This window comes from Periplaneta americana, chromosome 15, assembly GCF_040183065.1.
Source record: "Periplaneta americana isolate PAMFEO1 chromosome 15, P.americana_PAMFEO1_priV1, whole genome shotgun sequence".
Lineage (NCBI taxonomy): Eukaryota > Metazoa > Arthropoda > Insecta > Blattodea > Blattidae > Periplaneta > Periplaneta americana.
The window spans coordinates 25,863,068-25,879,073 of NC_091131.1; the positions used below are offsets into that span (position 1 = coordinate 25,863,068).

The window sequence follows — 16,006 nt, forward strand, 5'->3', positions numbered from 1 at the left end:
CACACGAAAAGAAGATGTGGTCATTGAAAGACCAGTGCTGCGACCTACAACAAAATGTAGGAACCACTCCTGCTCCACATCGTTGAGGACAGTGCCGTGTTATGACTTACTATGGGAACTTCTGTTGTATTTATAAATCTCAAACTCTTCACCAAGCTACCGTTATATAACACGAAAACAAACGTTTGCGAAATGGGCAGTGGAGGAGAAGAACATGTGGGATAGTGGAAAACGCTGTTAGAACCCACCAAGATACGGAAGCAACAATTTGTTTCATGCTTGTGTGTACTTGGCATATCAGACAATAAAAATTATAACATAGGAAGTTGTATTGCAACGAGAGTTGTTTTGGTTTCCTTTCATTCCACGCATTAACAGATTACTGGCATCAAGACAATCCCAACATCAGTTGCACGTGTATTTTCTCTTCTCCTCATATCATTCACTTTACAGTACTTCCATCGGCTCACTTAGATTATGTTTATGATATAATAGCGTACAATTGCCTACAGGAAGTGCGGAAGAATGTTTGCCGTACTGAATGAAAGAGAGGAAACTTCCTTCAAAATTTTATCTCGAACGCAATAGTTCATTCCGTTTGCACATAGACCTACACCTCAAGTTCCGCAACAAAAATGTTGAATTGCTTATCTTGAGTCTATTAACGATTTTTTTTAGCTTATAACACTTGGACTGGTTATGTGGTCGTTCTTTTTAATTAATTACAATGGGAAAACAAGAAGAAAAATAACACTGGGAAATCATGGAGAAAAATTGGCAGGGGGGAAAACAAGAAAAAGAAATCGACAATGGGAAAATAAGAAGAAATAAACTGAAAATGGGAAAATAAGAAGAATAATTTACAGTGTGAAACAAGAAGAAAAATTGGCAGTTGAAAAACAAGAAAGGAAATTGACAGTGGGAAAACAAGAAGAAAAATTTACAGTGGGGAAAACAAGGAGGAAAACTGTCTCAAAGTTGATAAACCAATAATAATTTTTTTAAATCATATTCAAATATACCTAATTAATTTTATATCTTAGTAGGAGAGGACCAGATATTTAAAATAATCTTCGTTTTATGATTATTATTAATTGGTTAACATGGTAGATAACTGCAGTGGATTTAAGTCCCATATATAAAGTATATTATTAAGTTTTATTAAAAAAATAAATAATTACACTATGAGCTGTGCGAAAACAAAAAGAAAGATTGACAATAGAAAAACAAGAAGAAGAAGAAAATTGACAATGTGAAAAGGAGACGAAAATTGACAATAGAAAAATAAAAATAAAAATTGACAATGGAAAAACAAAAAGAAAAATTGACAATGAGGAAACAGGAAGAAGAAGTGATAATTCTATTCGGATAAACGGGAAAAGAGCGGAGAAAACTAGAGAAAAAAGGACAGTGAAAACAAGAAAATGGGAAAACATAAGGAGAGGAAAGGACAATGAAAAAACAAGCAGAGAAAAAGGAATAACGGAAAAACAATCAGGAAAGGACAACGAAAAAACAAGAATAAAAAGGACGAAGATGAAAAGGAGAGAGAAAATAACAATTAAGAAATGAGAAGAAAAAGAACAATGAGAAAATAAGCAGAAAAGGATAACAAGAAAACAAAGAGAGAAAAAGGTGCAATTATATGACAAAACAGTACTGATGTCCTGGTTCAACTGGCCCAATGGATAGCGCCTATGTTATCCTGTTGCAGATTTTGTTAAAAAGGTAGAAGGATTATGTGTGATGTAGGGAAAGATCTTTTTAAAGCAGAAAAATTATTATAGAAATGTCCTAAATGTCAGGTTTACCAGTCACAGGAGGTAAGAAATTTTGTTTCACGAGTAACTACTAAAATAATGAAATAAACAGATTGTTAGTCTGAAATAAAAATTAGAATTATTTAAAACTACTGAAATTGCTGTGAAAATTTTAATATACTAAGCTCTGTTATCACAAGGAATAGATTTGCACAAGCATAGGGAGAGGATGAAATTACACAGTGTTGAGATGAGTGTGTGACAAACTTTAAGGTGTGATAGTTGATGTCAAATGGAACAACTTTTATTTATAAACCCATATCCTGCGACGCTTCAGTACAAAGCTATATAACCTTGAAAACAGTTTCACCCATGACTATTATTCAATTAGTTTTCTCCCGTTTCCAGAATGGGATACGTGGAACGAGGAAATGAATACCGTTTTGTTAGGGCGACTCTTTTCATTTCTCCTTTATTTAGAACTTAAGTACAAATTTTCACATAACAAATTACAAATAATTACATGTCAGTAATGTACGTACATATATGGTTTGTGGTTTAAAGGCGGTTTTCAACATGGCGCCCACTGATTGATCAGTCAGACAAGATAGCTGTTTGTAACGATCCCCAACAGTAGGCTTTCACCCGAAGACGAAGAGAGATCCACTCTTCGAAACGTTGTGTTATAAAAAGGAAAAAGTCCAAACAGCTCAATCATAATTGACTGTCGAACACGTTCAAGAACCCCTTAGTATTCCGCAACCGAAGATTGAGATATGTTCAATAGGTTGCTGTAATTCCAAGCATTTAATACAGAAAAGGGATGAGTCACAACTGTCATTGGAGAAACTCACTGCTTTCAACGTTTTGTAGCTTCGTACTGGATCGTCGCCGGATATGGGTCCATTTGACACCACCTATCACATCTCAAAGTTTGTCACGCACTCACCCGAACACCCTGTACAATTACCCCTTGAGATGCAAGATTACCGGTTAAATTACGACAACACAAGGAGTATTGTATAAAACGAATTCTACAGTTAAAATTAAAACATTTTTTGTGATCGAAAGTATGAACTGACTAACTTACATCTCTTCTGAAAGCAGATTTCTCGTTCTACAATTTCATAGAGAAACAAAAAGTATTAACTGGATGCATTCTGCTCCCCTCATGTCTCGCATTTCTGGTGCCGGAGCGTATCGATTCCTGGCGCCTCCAAATACGACTGTGAAAACTTTCCTTTCATAGTTGCAGAACATAAATGGATTTCAGTGTCTCCGCCATTATTGCAGTATAAATGAAGTACAAGATTTGTAAGAAAGCAATGTAATGGAGAAAAATAATAATGACTCATAATAAAATAATAGGATAATAAAGATGTAGTCAAAGAAAGTGAAAAGGTAAGGAATGCAGACAAAGAGGAGATAATAGAAAAGAGAGTGAGATAAATAAAGAAGGAGAGAAAACGAGACGTAGAACAAAAGAAAATATAAAAAGGTAGAAATGGGAAGTATGATTATAGAAAGAACAAAAAGAAGCCCAAGAAGAAAAAGACGATGAGAAAAAAGTGAGAAGAAAGCAAAGTAAAAAGAGGGGAAGAAAGCAGAACAAGAAAGGAAAGGAGGTAGAGCAGGGTAAAATAGAAGGAGATGAAGGAAAAGGACAACGAAAGAAGAAAAAGGAAGACAGACATAATGGACATCAAACAGAAAAAGCAGTAAATTTACGAAAGAGAGTAAAGGAAGGACAAAAGCAAAAATAGAAAATAAAACTGAAGAAATTAAGAAACGAAAGAAATTACAAATAAATTTTAGAAAATTTAAAAGGAATGAATGAAAGAAGGAAAGAAATTAGAAAAAATATGTAGGCCTATCAATAGGTATACAAAATCAATTTTTATTATTTACAATAATTCTGATAGTAAAATATTTACTCGAAATGACAATTTTCTCAGTTTGGCTTTTCATTCTTATTCATGTCCTGTATTATTGAGTGATATCAAGCACATGTATTGCAACATTCACAAGGATGGACGTAATTCGGAACAGTTATGGTACAATGGCACTTTCTCTGGCAATAAATAAGGAATAAATTCGTTCATTTATCTCATCAATTACAATCATTGTGCCCCTGTGCTCCGGGGCGTCATTCTGCAGGAGAATTAAATTGATTAGGGGTCGCCGACCTCTCTCAGGTCCCGTCATGATTTATAGCATTGGAATAGACCCAAAGGCAATGCCCATCATTTAATTAATGAGAGAATAAATACATATAATGCAATTCAGGCTTGCAGGGAAGTTGTAGTGTGAGAATCAATGTAGAATCTCAAAATATTAGCGATTGTTTCATCTCCTAGTTTGGATCCTTAACTATCAATTCGTTAATTTTTGGTGGAGGGGGTTAGTTATACCTGAACTAGCAATGATTCGGGGCTATATTTTTTGGGTATAGTTATAGACGCAATATTTTTCACAATTACTTTCATTATTACATTTACCTTTATGAAAACCTAGATATCGCATAAAATACCGTATTTAAGCAAAACGAACTCGCGAAATTTGGATTATTGTGCGAAATATATCAATAGTCAAGCAAAAGCTACGGAATATAGAAAAAATGTATTTAATGTTGTTAAAAATATGTTTGTGACTTTAGAAAAAAAAATAAATTATTATTAATATTAATATTAATATTATTATTATTATTATTATTATTATTATTATTATTATTATTATATTACTATGTTTTAGGGTGTATTTTCATATGAATTACAATATTTTTAAATATTTTAAAGAAACTTAAGTCTATTTGAGAGGGCCCTAAAGTTCGTGGACATATGTTATTTTCCAAATATCTGAAATCTTTACAGTAAAAAATTATAATAGTTCGTCTATAATTTGCATGTAAGCTAATGAGAACAAAAGCTACTGACGTACGAATTTAGTACATGAAGTATTTTGTCCTTTATACTACAAAATGAAAAGAAAAAGTAAACAAAGTTTTAAAGTGGAAACACTGATATCTTATTGAAGCCACACACTACAGCTACTCAGGTGCGCCATCTCTGCTACGGATAGACCAGAAAAATAATATCGTCCTAAATATTTTGATGTCATCGTCTTCAGGGAATACTGTCGTGCTGTCATCACTTAAATTAAGATGGACGTGTCTACTTTGGTACAGAGATGAAAATATATGTAATAAAGTCGTAAACACAATAATCTCATTTTGGCTAAAATGGACTTGTGTTGTTTCTCAAATAACCGATTAATCTATTTATTTTTATCTATAGGTATTGTGTACAGTAACTTCTACAGGGACATCATTTTATTTTTACTAACATTTTTAATATTAACCTGGCTATACGTTTAGAGAACCGGAAACACAGTTTGCTATCTCCTTCCACGACTGGAGTTCGATGATACTAGCGTAAAACACAAACAAATCACTTTACTAGGTATAGGAGGGAAGAAAAGTAGTTCATTCATTTACGTAAACTAGGAAATATCACGATTTTGAGTTTGATAATTTTCATTAGGTTTTTGTTTAATCAAGATACAGTAGTGTATTAACACTTAGTGTTTTTACTCACGAACTGAGTTATCCATGCGAACGTATTCATTATGCAGTGTATATTATACTGTCTAAAGCACATTAGCGTACACTATAGATAATGAAGTTAAATTGAAAAATAATCATAATATGAATATTTAAACACATTTTTGAAAATGGTGGCCATTCATTTCGATACTGGCTTCAGTTCTTTTGTGCATATTATCGCACTATAGACTATTGCATCTAATTCCAATTGCCAGTTTCGTCCTTCGTACTAGTAACTGATGTTGAAATAATTCTGAACTTACTCTATAAAAGAGTATCTTACATACTGTAAATTCAATCTTCACTTCTGCCCGACCCGCACAGATAAAATTACTCAGACATGCTATCTACTGTCCGTCCAAGTGGTTATGCCATAGGATCGTAGAAAGGGGGGAAATCACGTGACAGTTAATTACTTAACGAGCCCTTTTATTTAAGTTATTTTAAACAGTTGTGTAATATTACGTAAACGTCAATTCCTAACAGAAATTAATGTTTTCAGAAAAGAGCTAAGACAACCCAGCTTTTACAGAGGGGCGAACAGAAGCAGGTGGGGGAAATCGGGATGCGACGTAGGCAAACGGACAGTACCTGTGCGAAAATATGATTCACTATTGAAAGCTCTTTCGTCACTGGAAAACGCGAACATATTTCTGGAAAGTAGTATACTCACTAACTCAGTGCTGTTTACTATATGCGGTCTTGGTTCTGTGTGAAGGACAGTTGGAACTTTATTAGTAGAAGGGATGGGAGTGAAGTACATTAAAAAACTCAGGTACAATAAAAATTGAAGTAAAAATAAAATGATGTCCCTGTATTATCTCTATTTTGTTAAGTTTATTTATAAACGCTTTAACATCTGTGGTCATATCGCGTGTTTAGGATCTGTGGGTGTTTCATTTTTTTCATTTCACTTATTGTATTCCATACATTAGCACTGAAGCTTTAAGATGTGGGACAAGTCAAAATTTTACAAGATTAAAATTAAAATTTTTACAATTTCAATTTCAATTTCTTTTTCATTTATTGAATTTCTATTTTTACAATTTTTCTCAATTTTTTTTTTCAATTTTTTATACTAGTATACCAGTAGGCCGCTTTTACTATTGCTGAGTTTCTGTTTCTATTGTGTGTTGTAGATGGCTTATGTTCATGTAACTGATTTTAGATGTTTATGATACTGGTGACAGACTGTGATGAATCGTGGTATGTAAATTCCCAATCCGGCATTTGCCTTTGTGACTGAGGGAAATCATGAAAAACACCAGTCAGATTGGTCGGCAACGGGATTTGACCCGGGACCTCCCGAATACGAGTCTCAAACGCTACCTTCTGTGAACCAACTCGCTCGGTTCTACTATCTTTATGACCACCGAAGAAAGAGCGATTTCTGTAAACAATTGCAGTTTGTTATGCGCCGGTGGTGATGTGAAGAAGTTTAGAAGGGACTAGTAAAGGACCGCAATGAATTTGGTGTGAATTGTTTGCAGGAATTGTGGTTTCTTACATCTTATGTGGATAATGAGAAGAGTTTTTCTGCGTATATCAAAATATTCACCAACTGTCGCACAAGTCTTTGTGCGGATAATGTAGAAACCATGCTTATTTCATATTGATGTGATAGACTATGTAAGCAAACAAAAAAAGTAACAAGTTTTACATTAAGCATAATATTTAATATGTACTAATGGCTTGTGCAGCAAATGCTGCAAACTAAGTTCATTACAAGTTCAAATAATTTTTTTTTTTTTCAGATTTATTTCCAATGAAGAATACCAGACATTTTGAAAGTTATTTGCCTCCATAATAATGAAACATACTACCTCTTAATGGTTTTTATGCCAAATACTTTTTCTTGAACCTATTTATCCTATGTATCTTGAGTTTCAACGCGAAAACGCAAGTAACAATGTCAGGGCGATCAGTGGGTTTTTCATGTGGGAGTAAAGCAATAGCTATTTCAGGTCATTGTGGATTGTAAAAGTCAGGTTTGCTATGCTTTTGAACAATAGACATAGCATCTTGGTACAGTTTCTGTGTGTAGAGCTTGAAATGTAGAGGTAAAATCATTTTATCCTGCTAAGAGATCTTGCTGAAATGATCGAGAGACTACAAAATTTTGTAGGCTTCTTATTTTATCAGCAAGTAATGCCTTTTGGTCTTTCCTTAGGAACTGTATTTTTGCGCTCTCTCGTGCTAGTACCGCAGAGAATGACGCATGTAAGTATCTACACCACACCGCCATTAAGTATATGAAAAAGATCCAATCCCACTTGATTAATAACTATAAAATATTTGATTTTTAATAACAATATTATCTTACGTAAGTTATATATATAAAATAATTATATAAATATAAATATAAATATATATATATATAAAATAGCCGCCACTCAGTAAATTATAGAAATGAAGATCTACTTTAACACATTCTCTATATCTACTTATATAACCCCAAACCGTTTCACTTTCATATCATCGGTATAGCATTAATATGTATAATTAATGAAAAATAGTCACATTATGGCATTAACTGTAATGAAACTTCATTTCTAATGGTAATAATGTCATCAAACCTCCTCAAGTTTTGTAGATTTCAATATCCAATACACAGCTGTACTCAGAAAATTACACACCTCAGAATCAGACCTGTAAATTACTTTTAGTAAGTCTTGAAATTTTTAATGACCAATTGAATTTGAACTCTAAATATGTCAGCAATCCTGCAGGTCATGGCCTTCGTGTAATAGCTATTGTTTATTGTAGTGTGTGTTTTGTTTTATTCTGAAATCACGGCCGTGCTGAAAAGCAATTATTCTCAAAACTGAAGAAAGATTGATTTTGAAAAAATAGGAAAATAATGTAGGAAAATTGATATTTCACTGAAAACTACTGTTTTTCTGAAAAACTTTGGGTTCCAAGCTTCAAAATGAAGGGTCATTTATTAAAATCCGTTCAGCCGTTTTCCCGTAATTTCCATTACCAGTTCAAATTATATAATTGGCAACTTACTTGACGAAATATCCACCGAAATAGTGGCAGGTTCAACACCAAAATTACCCATTCTATTTCACCAAAAAATACAATCCCCAGCAATGATAGGTGTGAGAGCCAATCTTTTCGTGAATTTATATACCACAATTTTGTGCTTTGAAATGGTGTCAATTGGTGCACCACTAGTTGTGCGGCTAGCTCTTAGTTCCTCGCGTCGGAAACACAGCTTTAATTCTCAGTATTAGAAAAAAATATGTGGGCAAATTTTCTCGGGGAACTACCGTTTCACCTTCCAGTAGCTCAATTATTTTCTTCGTAAACGTATTCACTGAATAGTAGCCATAGTTTCCACCAGCCAGAGAAAAAGTAGGGCAACTACAGTAAGTCAGTGGCTAAAGTGAAAAGTACTTATAAAAAATAAATGGCACTAATTGATCCAATGTGTGTTTTAACCGTTGCTTACAGAACTGCCAAAAGCTATAAGATTCCTCAATTAGGAGTAGACTGCAAATTTAAACAAGAAACACGAGATGACATTCAAGGATGATTTACTGCTCAATTGGACGTTGATCACGATCGGATGTCGAGATCCTGTGATCATTCATCACGTCTCTAATATCCCCTTTCGCTAATTAAGGTATAATTAAATTCTTCCACTTTTTTCCTAATAGTATTCATTTCTTTTACGGCACATCCTTCACCTCCACCTTCTAATTTGTTTATTCCACTGCGAGGTTAGTTAATTATCACAGCAGTGAGTTGAGTGTGGAAACATTATACGCCATTTCAAAAGAATGTAGACCCATCTGCGAGCAGAAGAAGACCAGTCTTTCTCAAACACTAAATGACCCCCTTCTATCTGAACCCGCTGACCTCTGAAGCGTCTCATGGTTGGTGAAACATATATAACATTCCGCATACTCAAGTCACTCGTGTTTACCAACTGCTCCACGGAATTACTGGTTGGTTAATTCTACACGTACGAGACATTCACTTTTATTGGAAGCTCCTCTTCATTTGTTTATTTCTCTGACCAAAGTTGTTCTCTTTTAGAATGTGAAAACGGTCGCTAAATTATTTCCATAGAAACTGCAGAGATTGTCTTAATGAAAGTAAAAGCGAATCACTATGTTCCTTTTTAATTTCGATTTGCGGTGTACAGTAGCTTTTGGCTTCTTCAAATATGGGATGAAAAAGAAAGTATATAAACTAATTCTGTGGCCGGGAGGAAAAAGGTTTTAAGTCTTTTTTTTTTTTTAATGAGAATTTTATATATTCTGAAAGCGGAAACAATTCTCTACAATCTGGTAAAACGGTTAAAGTCAAATAAGACTCCTGACTGGATTTATAAAGCGTTACCTAATGTGTAAGTACTTTTTGAATCGAATAAAGGACTTAATAATATTTATTTTAATACTTTATTCCTTTTTATGTTATAAAAATCTCATTTTCACAAAAAAAAAATGACTTAAAACCTTTTTCCTCCCGGCCACAGAATTATACCTGTAAATAACATATAAAGTAAAAAGTATGTTGAATTATAATTTCATTATATGAATTACATATGCATAATTGTAATTAGTTGTCATAATATTATACTTAACGAATAGTAATTTTAAACTTTCATGAAACCTATGGCCAAATGCCTTTTAGAATATGTTTGTTCATGAATACTTACTTACAAATGTCTTTTAAGGAATCCGAAGATCCATTGTCGCCCTCACATAAGCCCGCCATCGATCCCTATCCTGAGCAAGATTAATCCAGTTCCTACCATCATATCCCACCCCCACCCTCAAATCAATTTTTATCTTAACTTCCTATCTACAACTAGGTCTCTCCAAAGGTCTTCTTTCCTCCAGCCTCCCAACTAACACTCTATATGCGTTTCTGGATTCGCCCATACTTTCTACATGCCCGTCCATCTCAAACGTCTGAATTTAATATTCCTTATTATGTCTGATGAAGAATACAATGCATACAGTTCTGCGTTACGTAATTTTCTCCATTCTCCTGTAACTTCATCCCTCTTAGTCTCAAATATTTTCCTAAGCACCTTATTCTCGAACACTCTTAGCCTCTGCTCCTCTCTCAAAGTGAGAGTCCAAGTTTCACAACCATAGTGAACAACCAGTAATATAACTGTTTTATAAATAAAATTCTAACTTTCAGATTTTTTGAGAGCAAACTGGATGACAAAAGCTTCTCAACCTAATAATAACAGACACTTCCGATATTCTTATGTTATGGTTTCGTAACAAGCTGTTGTTTTTACGGTAATGGGTTGTTAGCCCTTCGCCCAACCCCCAAACTGGAGGACCACCTCTTATCGGCTGTCTGCGACTGCTTATTCAACATATTCGCAGATACCGTCCATAACTGGAGGCCGGCTCCTCTATCGGCAACCTGAGGACGCGTCATGCCGTGGTGATAGGGAAATTCGTTATGATAATATGATGTCAAATGATACAATAGGTACAGGCCAGGTGTCATGTCATAAGATTACTATGAAAAAATCCAAGATATGAATTTGTATACAGGGTAGAAGTGAAATAATCCTGCAGATTGAAAGGAACGACAGGTTACACTTAAATGAATATAAAACCTATCATACGTTTTGTGATTAATTGCACGGATAATTAGGAAATTAAGTTGGAAATTCCAACAGTACGGCAACATCGCACGCTAAAACACCCCTTCTCTCATAATGCAAGAGGTCAACGAACTCACGCTGTCTAACTGCCTCCACCTGCCTCTCTGGCAGGCAATCTTGTCGCGTTGTTCAGTGGCTTCAAATGAAGTGATTTATAAATTAAATTTACACGAAAACAGACCACGGTATTGAAACACGCAAAAGGGATGAATGATTCTTTATTAGATTTTCTATCGATAAGAACAAAAATGACGATCCCACTCGCAACAGTTACCGAATAAGAGGGTCTTAATTATTTGGGAAAGAAACATTTTTTTTTCTGAGAAAACTATGAACTCACACCTTAGATACAACATGAGTTATTTGCTCCAAAAATCTGCAGGGTTATTTCACCTCCAATCTGTATATCAGATAATAGTAGCACCGGGTGAGCAAAACTTTTCTATACCATCACGCGGTATAGTTGCTGTCTAGTATCGCGAACGTGAAGATAAACTGTACTACAACCAAAGCACATAGTAGTAGTGCGTATGGAGTGAGGAACGAGCACATGCTGTCTACTATCGTGTTGAATGTCTGTCGAGTTAGCTCTGTGGTAGCGCCGACCCGGGTTCGATTCCCGGCGGAGTCAGAAATTTTCATGTAAAATTTCTACCTCGGGACTAGGAGAAATGGCGGTGCACAACTTCTAATCGCTAGATTGTGCACCAATATGCCTGGGTTAAATTCCAAATCTCCCCGCAGTGCATATGAAGAGAAGGCTTATGTTACTGTTGATAGTGGTTCGTCCGTCGGATGGGGACTTTAAGCATGGCCCGCTTGCTATTCGACGGGAGTAGGCTACGTGTCGACACCGGATTTCACCTTCTCCCTTCCTCACTTCCATCATCATTCTCACCCATTCCATACTCTACACTCACACATACACTCACCCTAGTACACGACATAACTCTTCACAGATACAAATCATGTATAACGTGGCCCGCCGGAGAGATGTGCAACTTGAAAATGGGTCACATCTTGTCATCTGTTCGCAGTATACGGAACCTGAATCACGTAAGTGAAGTGGGTAGGCATTAGACACACACACACACACACACACACACACACACACACACACACACACACACACACACACACACACACACACACTATTGTGTTGATGGTTCCACGAACCAAAGTTCTGTCCATTATGTAAGGATACATATCATACCAGGGAGAGTCAATAAGTTACAAATTTTATTGAAGGTTTTTTTTGAAGTAGGTTATTTTACGATGCTTTATCAACAGCTTAGGTTATTTAGCGTCTGAATGAGGTGAAGGTGATAATGCCGGTGAAATGAATCCGGGGTCCAGCACCGAAAGTTACCCAGCATTTGCTCATATTGGGTTGAGGGAAAACCTCGGAAAAAACCTCAATTAGGTAACCTGCCCCGACCGGGAATCGAACCCGGGCCACCTGGTTTCACGGCCAGACGCGCTAACCGTTACTCCACAGGTGTGGACTTTATTGAAGTAGAGACTCACATTTTAATGAGGCTCATTAAGCTATTGCGGTTGAGAGATCTTTTTACACGCAAGTTGCAAAAGTTTGGAGGTTACTTTGTGTGCGCATTTTGATCGTAGTTTTTGAACTAACTAATATTTTGCTGTTTATTAGACAACAATGTGGATATCGAACGACTTACAGTTAGAGGAGGTTGGAAAGTTTCCAGTATTCTATGCCCAGACCAATGGAAATTACAGCAATGCAGAGTACAAGGCCAGGGTTTTGAGGAAAATTGCGGAGATCTTTGAAGCAAGAGAGAAGCCGGAACACGGCCGGAAGACCGATGGATTCCGGCTTCTTCAAGAAGATAGATTTATCTTTTTCTTAATTTCATTTGCTTAGAAAGTTTTCCTCAGATTTAAAGTTAACTATTAAGTTTCTTAGCTTCCAATTGCTAAATGGAAGACTGATTAATTTTTCGTATTGAATAATAGCATTCTTTTCTAATTATTGAAACTTAAGACTTGTGAACAGCGTTTCTTCTTGTTCATATTGTACGGCAGCCGTGGCGAGAATGCGACTCGCGAGACATTGTGGCTCGCAGTGACAGCTGTGCATTTCTCTTGCTTCTAACTTCCCCCAACCCCCACCCTCTCACTCACTGGAGTCAAACTCCGATCTATTTGTATTTTTCTCTGACCTGCGAGTGGAATATGTCTCTCTCGAAACCATGTACCTCTACAAAAACGAAAGTTTCAAATAGGATGGGAGGACGCATTTTTTGCTGTCAATATGATGACAATATTAAATGTATGATTTGTTCACGAGTATTACGAGGAAAACAGTTGTATAACATAAAACGGCATTATATTACATGTTACTCATGAAACTTTAAAAGTTATGTGTTAATAATAATAATAATAATAATAATAATAATAATAATAATAATAATAATAATAACAACAATAATAATATCATCATCATCATCTCTGTACGTCGAACCTTTTTCAGGAGATGTACGAATAATGCGGTTAGCTCTTCAATTTGAACTCACTGATTTACTATGTGATGTCAAATGAAAGCTAGATATAAGGACTTGACAAATGTTGAACTTTCAAATCTTTGCCAAAAAATAAATATCCGAAGCTTCGTTCTTTCGCTTGCTCTGTTGAAGTCATGTTCGCTACAACTTACGTTTATGAAAAATTATTTTCAACAATTAAAATAGTAAAAAACAAATTTAGATCACGACTGACAGAGAAATACCTTCGTGATCAATTACGACTGGCAGTAAGTGACATAATTCCTGATTTTGAAACTTTGTCGCAGAGACATTCTGGAGACAGTTAATTTTAGGTTGTGATACTGTTCATTTCTTTCTTCGTTACACGTACTAAACATTAGTTTGTAACCTTGTACTGTATAAAATTATATTTAAGTACTTGACGTAAGGAAAATGAAAATCCGTTAATAAGTCAGACAGTTGCTTCACTTCCCCTTCGGATGTCCGCCTCCCTCCATAGGTGCCATGCACGTTGCAGGTTACACAGTGGCTCGGCGCACGATTTCATTTTCGCCACCGCTGTTGTACGGTAACACATTTTTCCGCACTTTCTGCAGGCAATTGTACGGTATTATATCACAAACATCAAATAAGTAACCTGATGGAAGTAAAGGGAATGATATTAGGGAATGAAGAGAAGTGTTGTTTCTAGATGAACGGATTTCATCTCTGGTACGGCCCGGTAATTTGTATCTTGACCTAAAAATCTGTGACATCCGGCTCACACCGCTGTTGCTTCATAATGAAAATTAAAAAATTTCTGTACAACAGACAGCCTGTCTGATGTGGCCTCCCACTAGACATCCATTCCAACAGAAAAAGAATGCGGCCTCCGCCTAGCTGAATTCGCTGCACCTGCAGCGCAAATTACTTTATCACTCTGTCATTGAGCATTTGTTATTCTTGATGTGCACCATAATAACAGGCATGCTCGGAATAAATCCAGGTGTCGCACTTTCTTCCTCGCCCCTGACCGCAGGATCTGCACCAGTTGACGCACGCTTGTGTATTCATAAATTCAATTTCTCATCGTCCTCCATGTTAAGAAATAACAGGCTTCGCTGCCGACAGTGACTCGCGTGAGGTCCGACTAGGGAAGTGCAACCAACGAACAGAGTATTCATATCTGGCAACATAAATATTCCACACCGTCGTGTGTACAAACAATGATGTGAAATAGCCTGGGCCCATTTAATAAGAGTTCTGTGTACACACCTACACCAATTTGAAGCTTTAAGACAAAATGCCTAGTGTAATTGCTATCAACCGTGTCTTTTGATTGAAATTTGTAAATAAAGCAAGAGGATGGTATGTAATGGATGACTGGTAGAGGTTGGAAGAAGCTTATGTGAGGCCATTTACAGATGAGGAAATGCTCGCATCTACAGTGACTCTCAGGCAGCAATCCATGCAGTAGACAATAATAGTAATATGCGTTACAAGAGCGGTATTTTGAAGTTTTCATGTTCGAGGAAAAGTTTGAAAAAGCGAAACGTAGTTGAGCTTTTTTAATTTCCGAGAATTGAAAGAAAACATACCGCTCGTGTATCGATACATTATTTTGTGCGAAGATCGTTTATTACATTCCTGAAAGAGGAATTTCTAATTAGTTGCAATGAAATCTCCATCTTGGTTTCTGTTCAATGACGGCAAATTTGCAAAACAAAAATATCTATCTTCAACATTGTTGCTTTAAAATGTTTTCTGTGTTTACTACACTCCAGCAGGCCGTGATATACGTCTGTCTTTTTTTTCCCCCAGTCTATGATGAGTCTGGAATCTTGTTGATTTCTTCACGGCTTCCTTAATGTTACTTGCATCACGAATGCAGTAACTTTAGTGGAGTTGTAGAGTTTACTTAATTTTTGCAAATATTTAAAAACAATAATTAACAGTGCAATTTAGGTAAAATTGCAGTGGTAAGTTTCCAATTTATAATTATTAGACCTACTATATTCAACGTCTCTAAAAATAATATGTTAAAAGCCTAAAGCAGTAAAATCAATATGTCACTTAAGCGGTAAGAAGAGGGAAATTGTTACGTGTGTTAGGTTGGGAATACTGAATGTGGAATTTTAGACTTTCCGCGGATTGGTTTTGTGCGGAAACCAAGCAAAGAAGACGCACGATCTCGCACAAATATATCTTGGATCCCCTCACAATTGAAATAAGAAATAACATCAGGAATACAACGCATGTCTTTATATGTTGGGTTCGTGGACACGCTGGAACAACTGGAAACGAGCGTGCTGATGTGTTGGCGAAAAAGGCTGCCGCTTCGCATCTGGAATATATGTACACAAAATGCCCTATGTCTTATGTGAAGAAGCGTTTAAAAGAACGTGTAATTAATGAATGGAATGATTACTGGGTTCGCAGCACAAAGGGGGCTTTAACTAGGGAATTATACTTCCCTGCGATTTACGATAGAGTAAATTCTAAGTTA

General features: G+C 35.8%; 1 protein-coding gene across 1 annotated transcript in view; it reads left to right on the forward strand.

Moving 5' to 3' along the window:
- TwdlE (TweedleE) overlaps positions 1 to 16,006 on the forward strand; it is a 77,106-nt gene that overhangs the window by 8,704 nt on the left and 52,396 nt on the right. Inside the window, exon 3 of the mRNA XM_069848685.1 lies at positions 12,669 to 12,763. Within this exon, the coding sequence (XP_069704786.1) occupies positions 12,669 to 12,763 (95 nt within the window). The remainder of the gene's footprint in view (positions 1 to 12,668; positions 12,764 to 16,006) is intronic.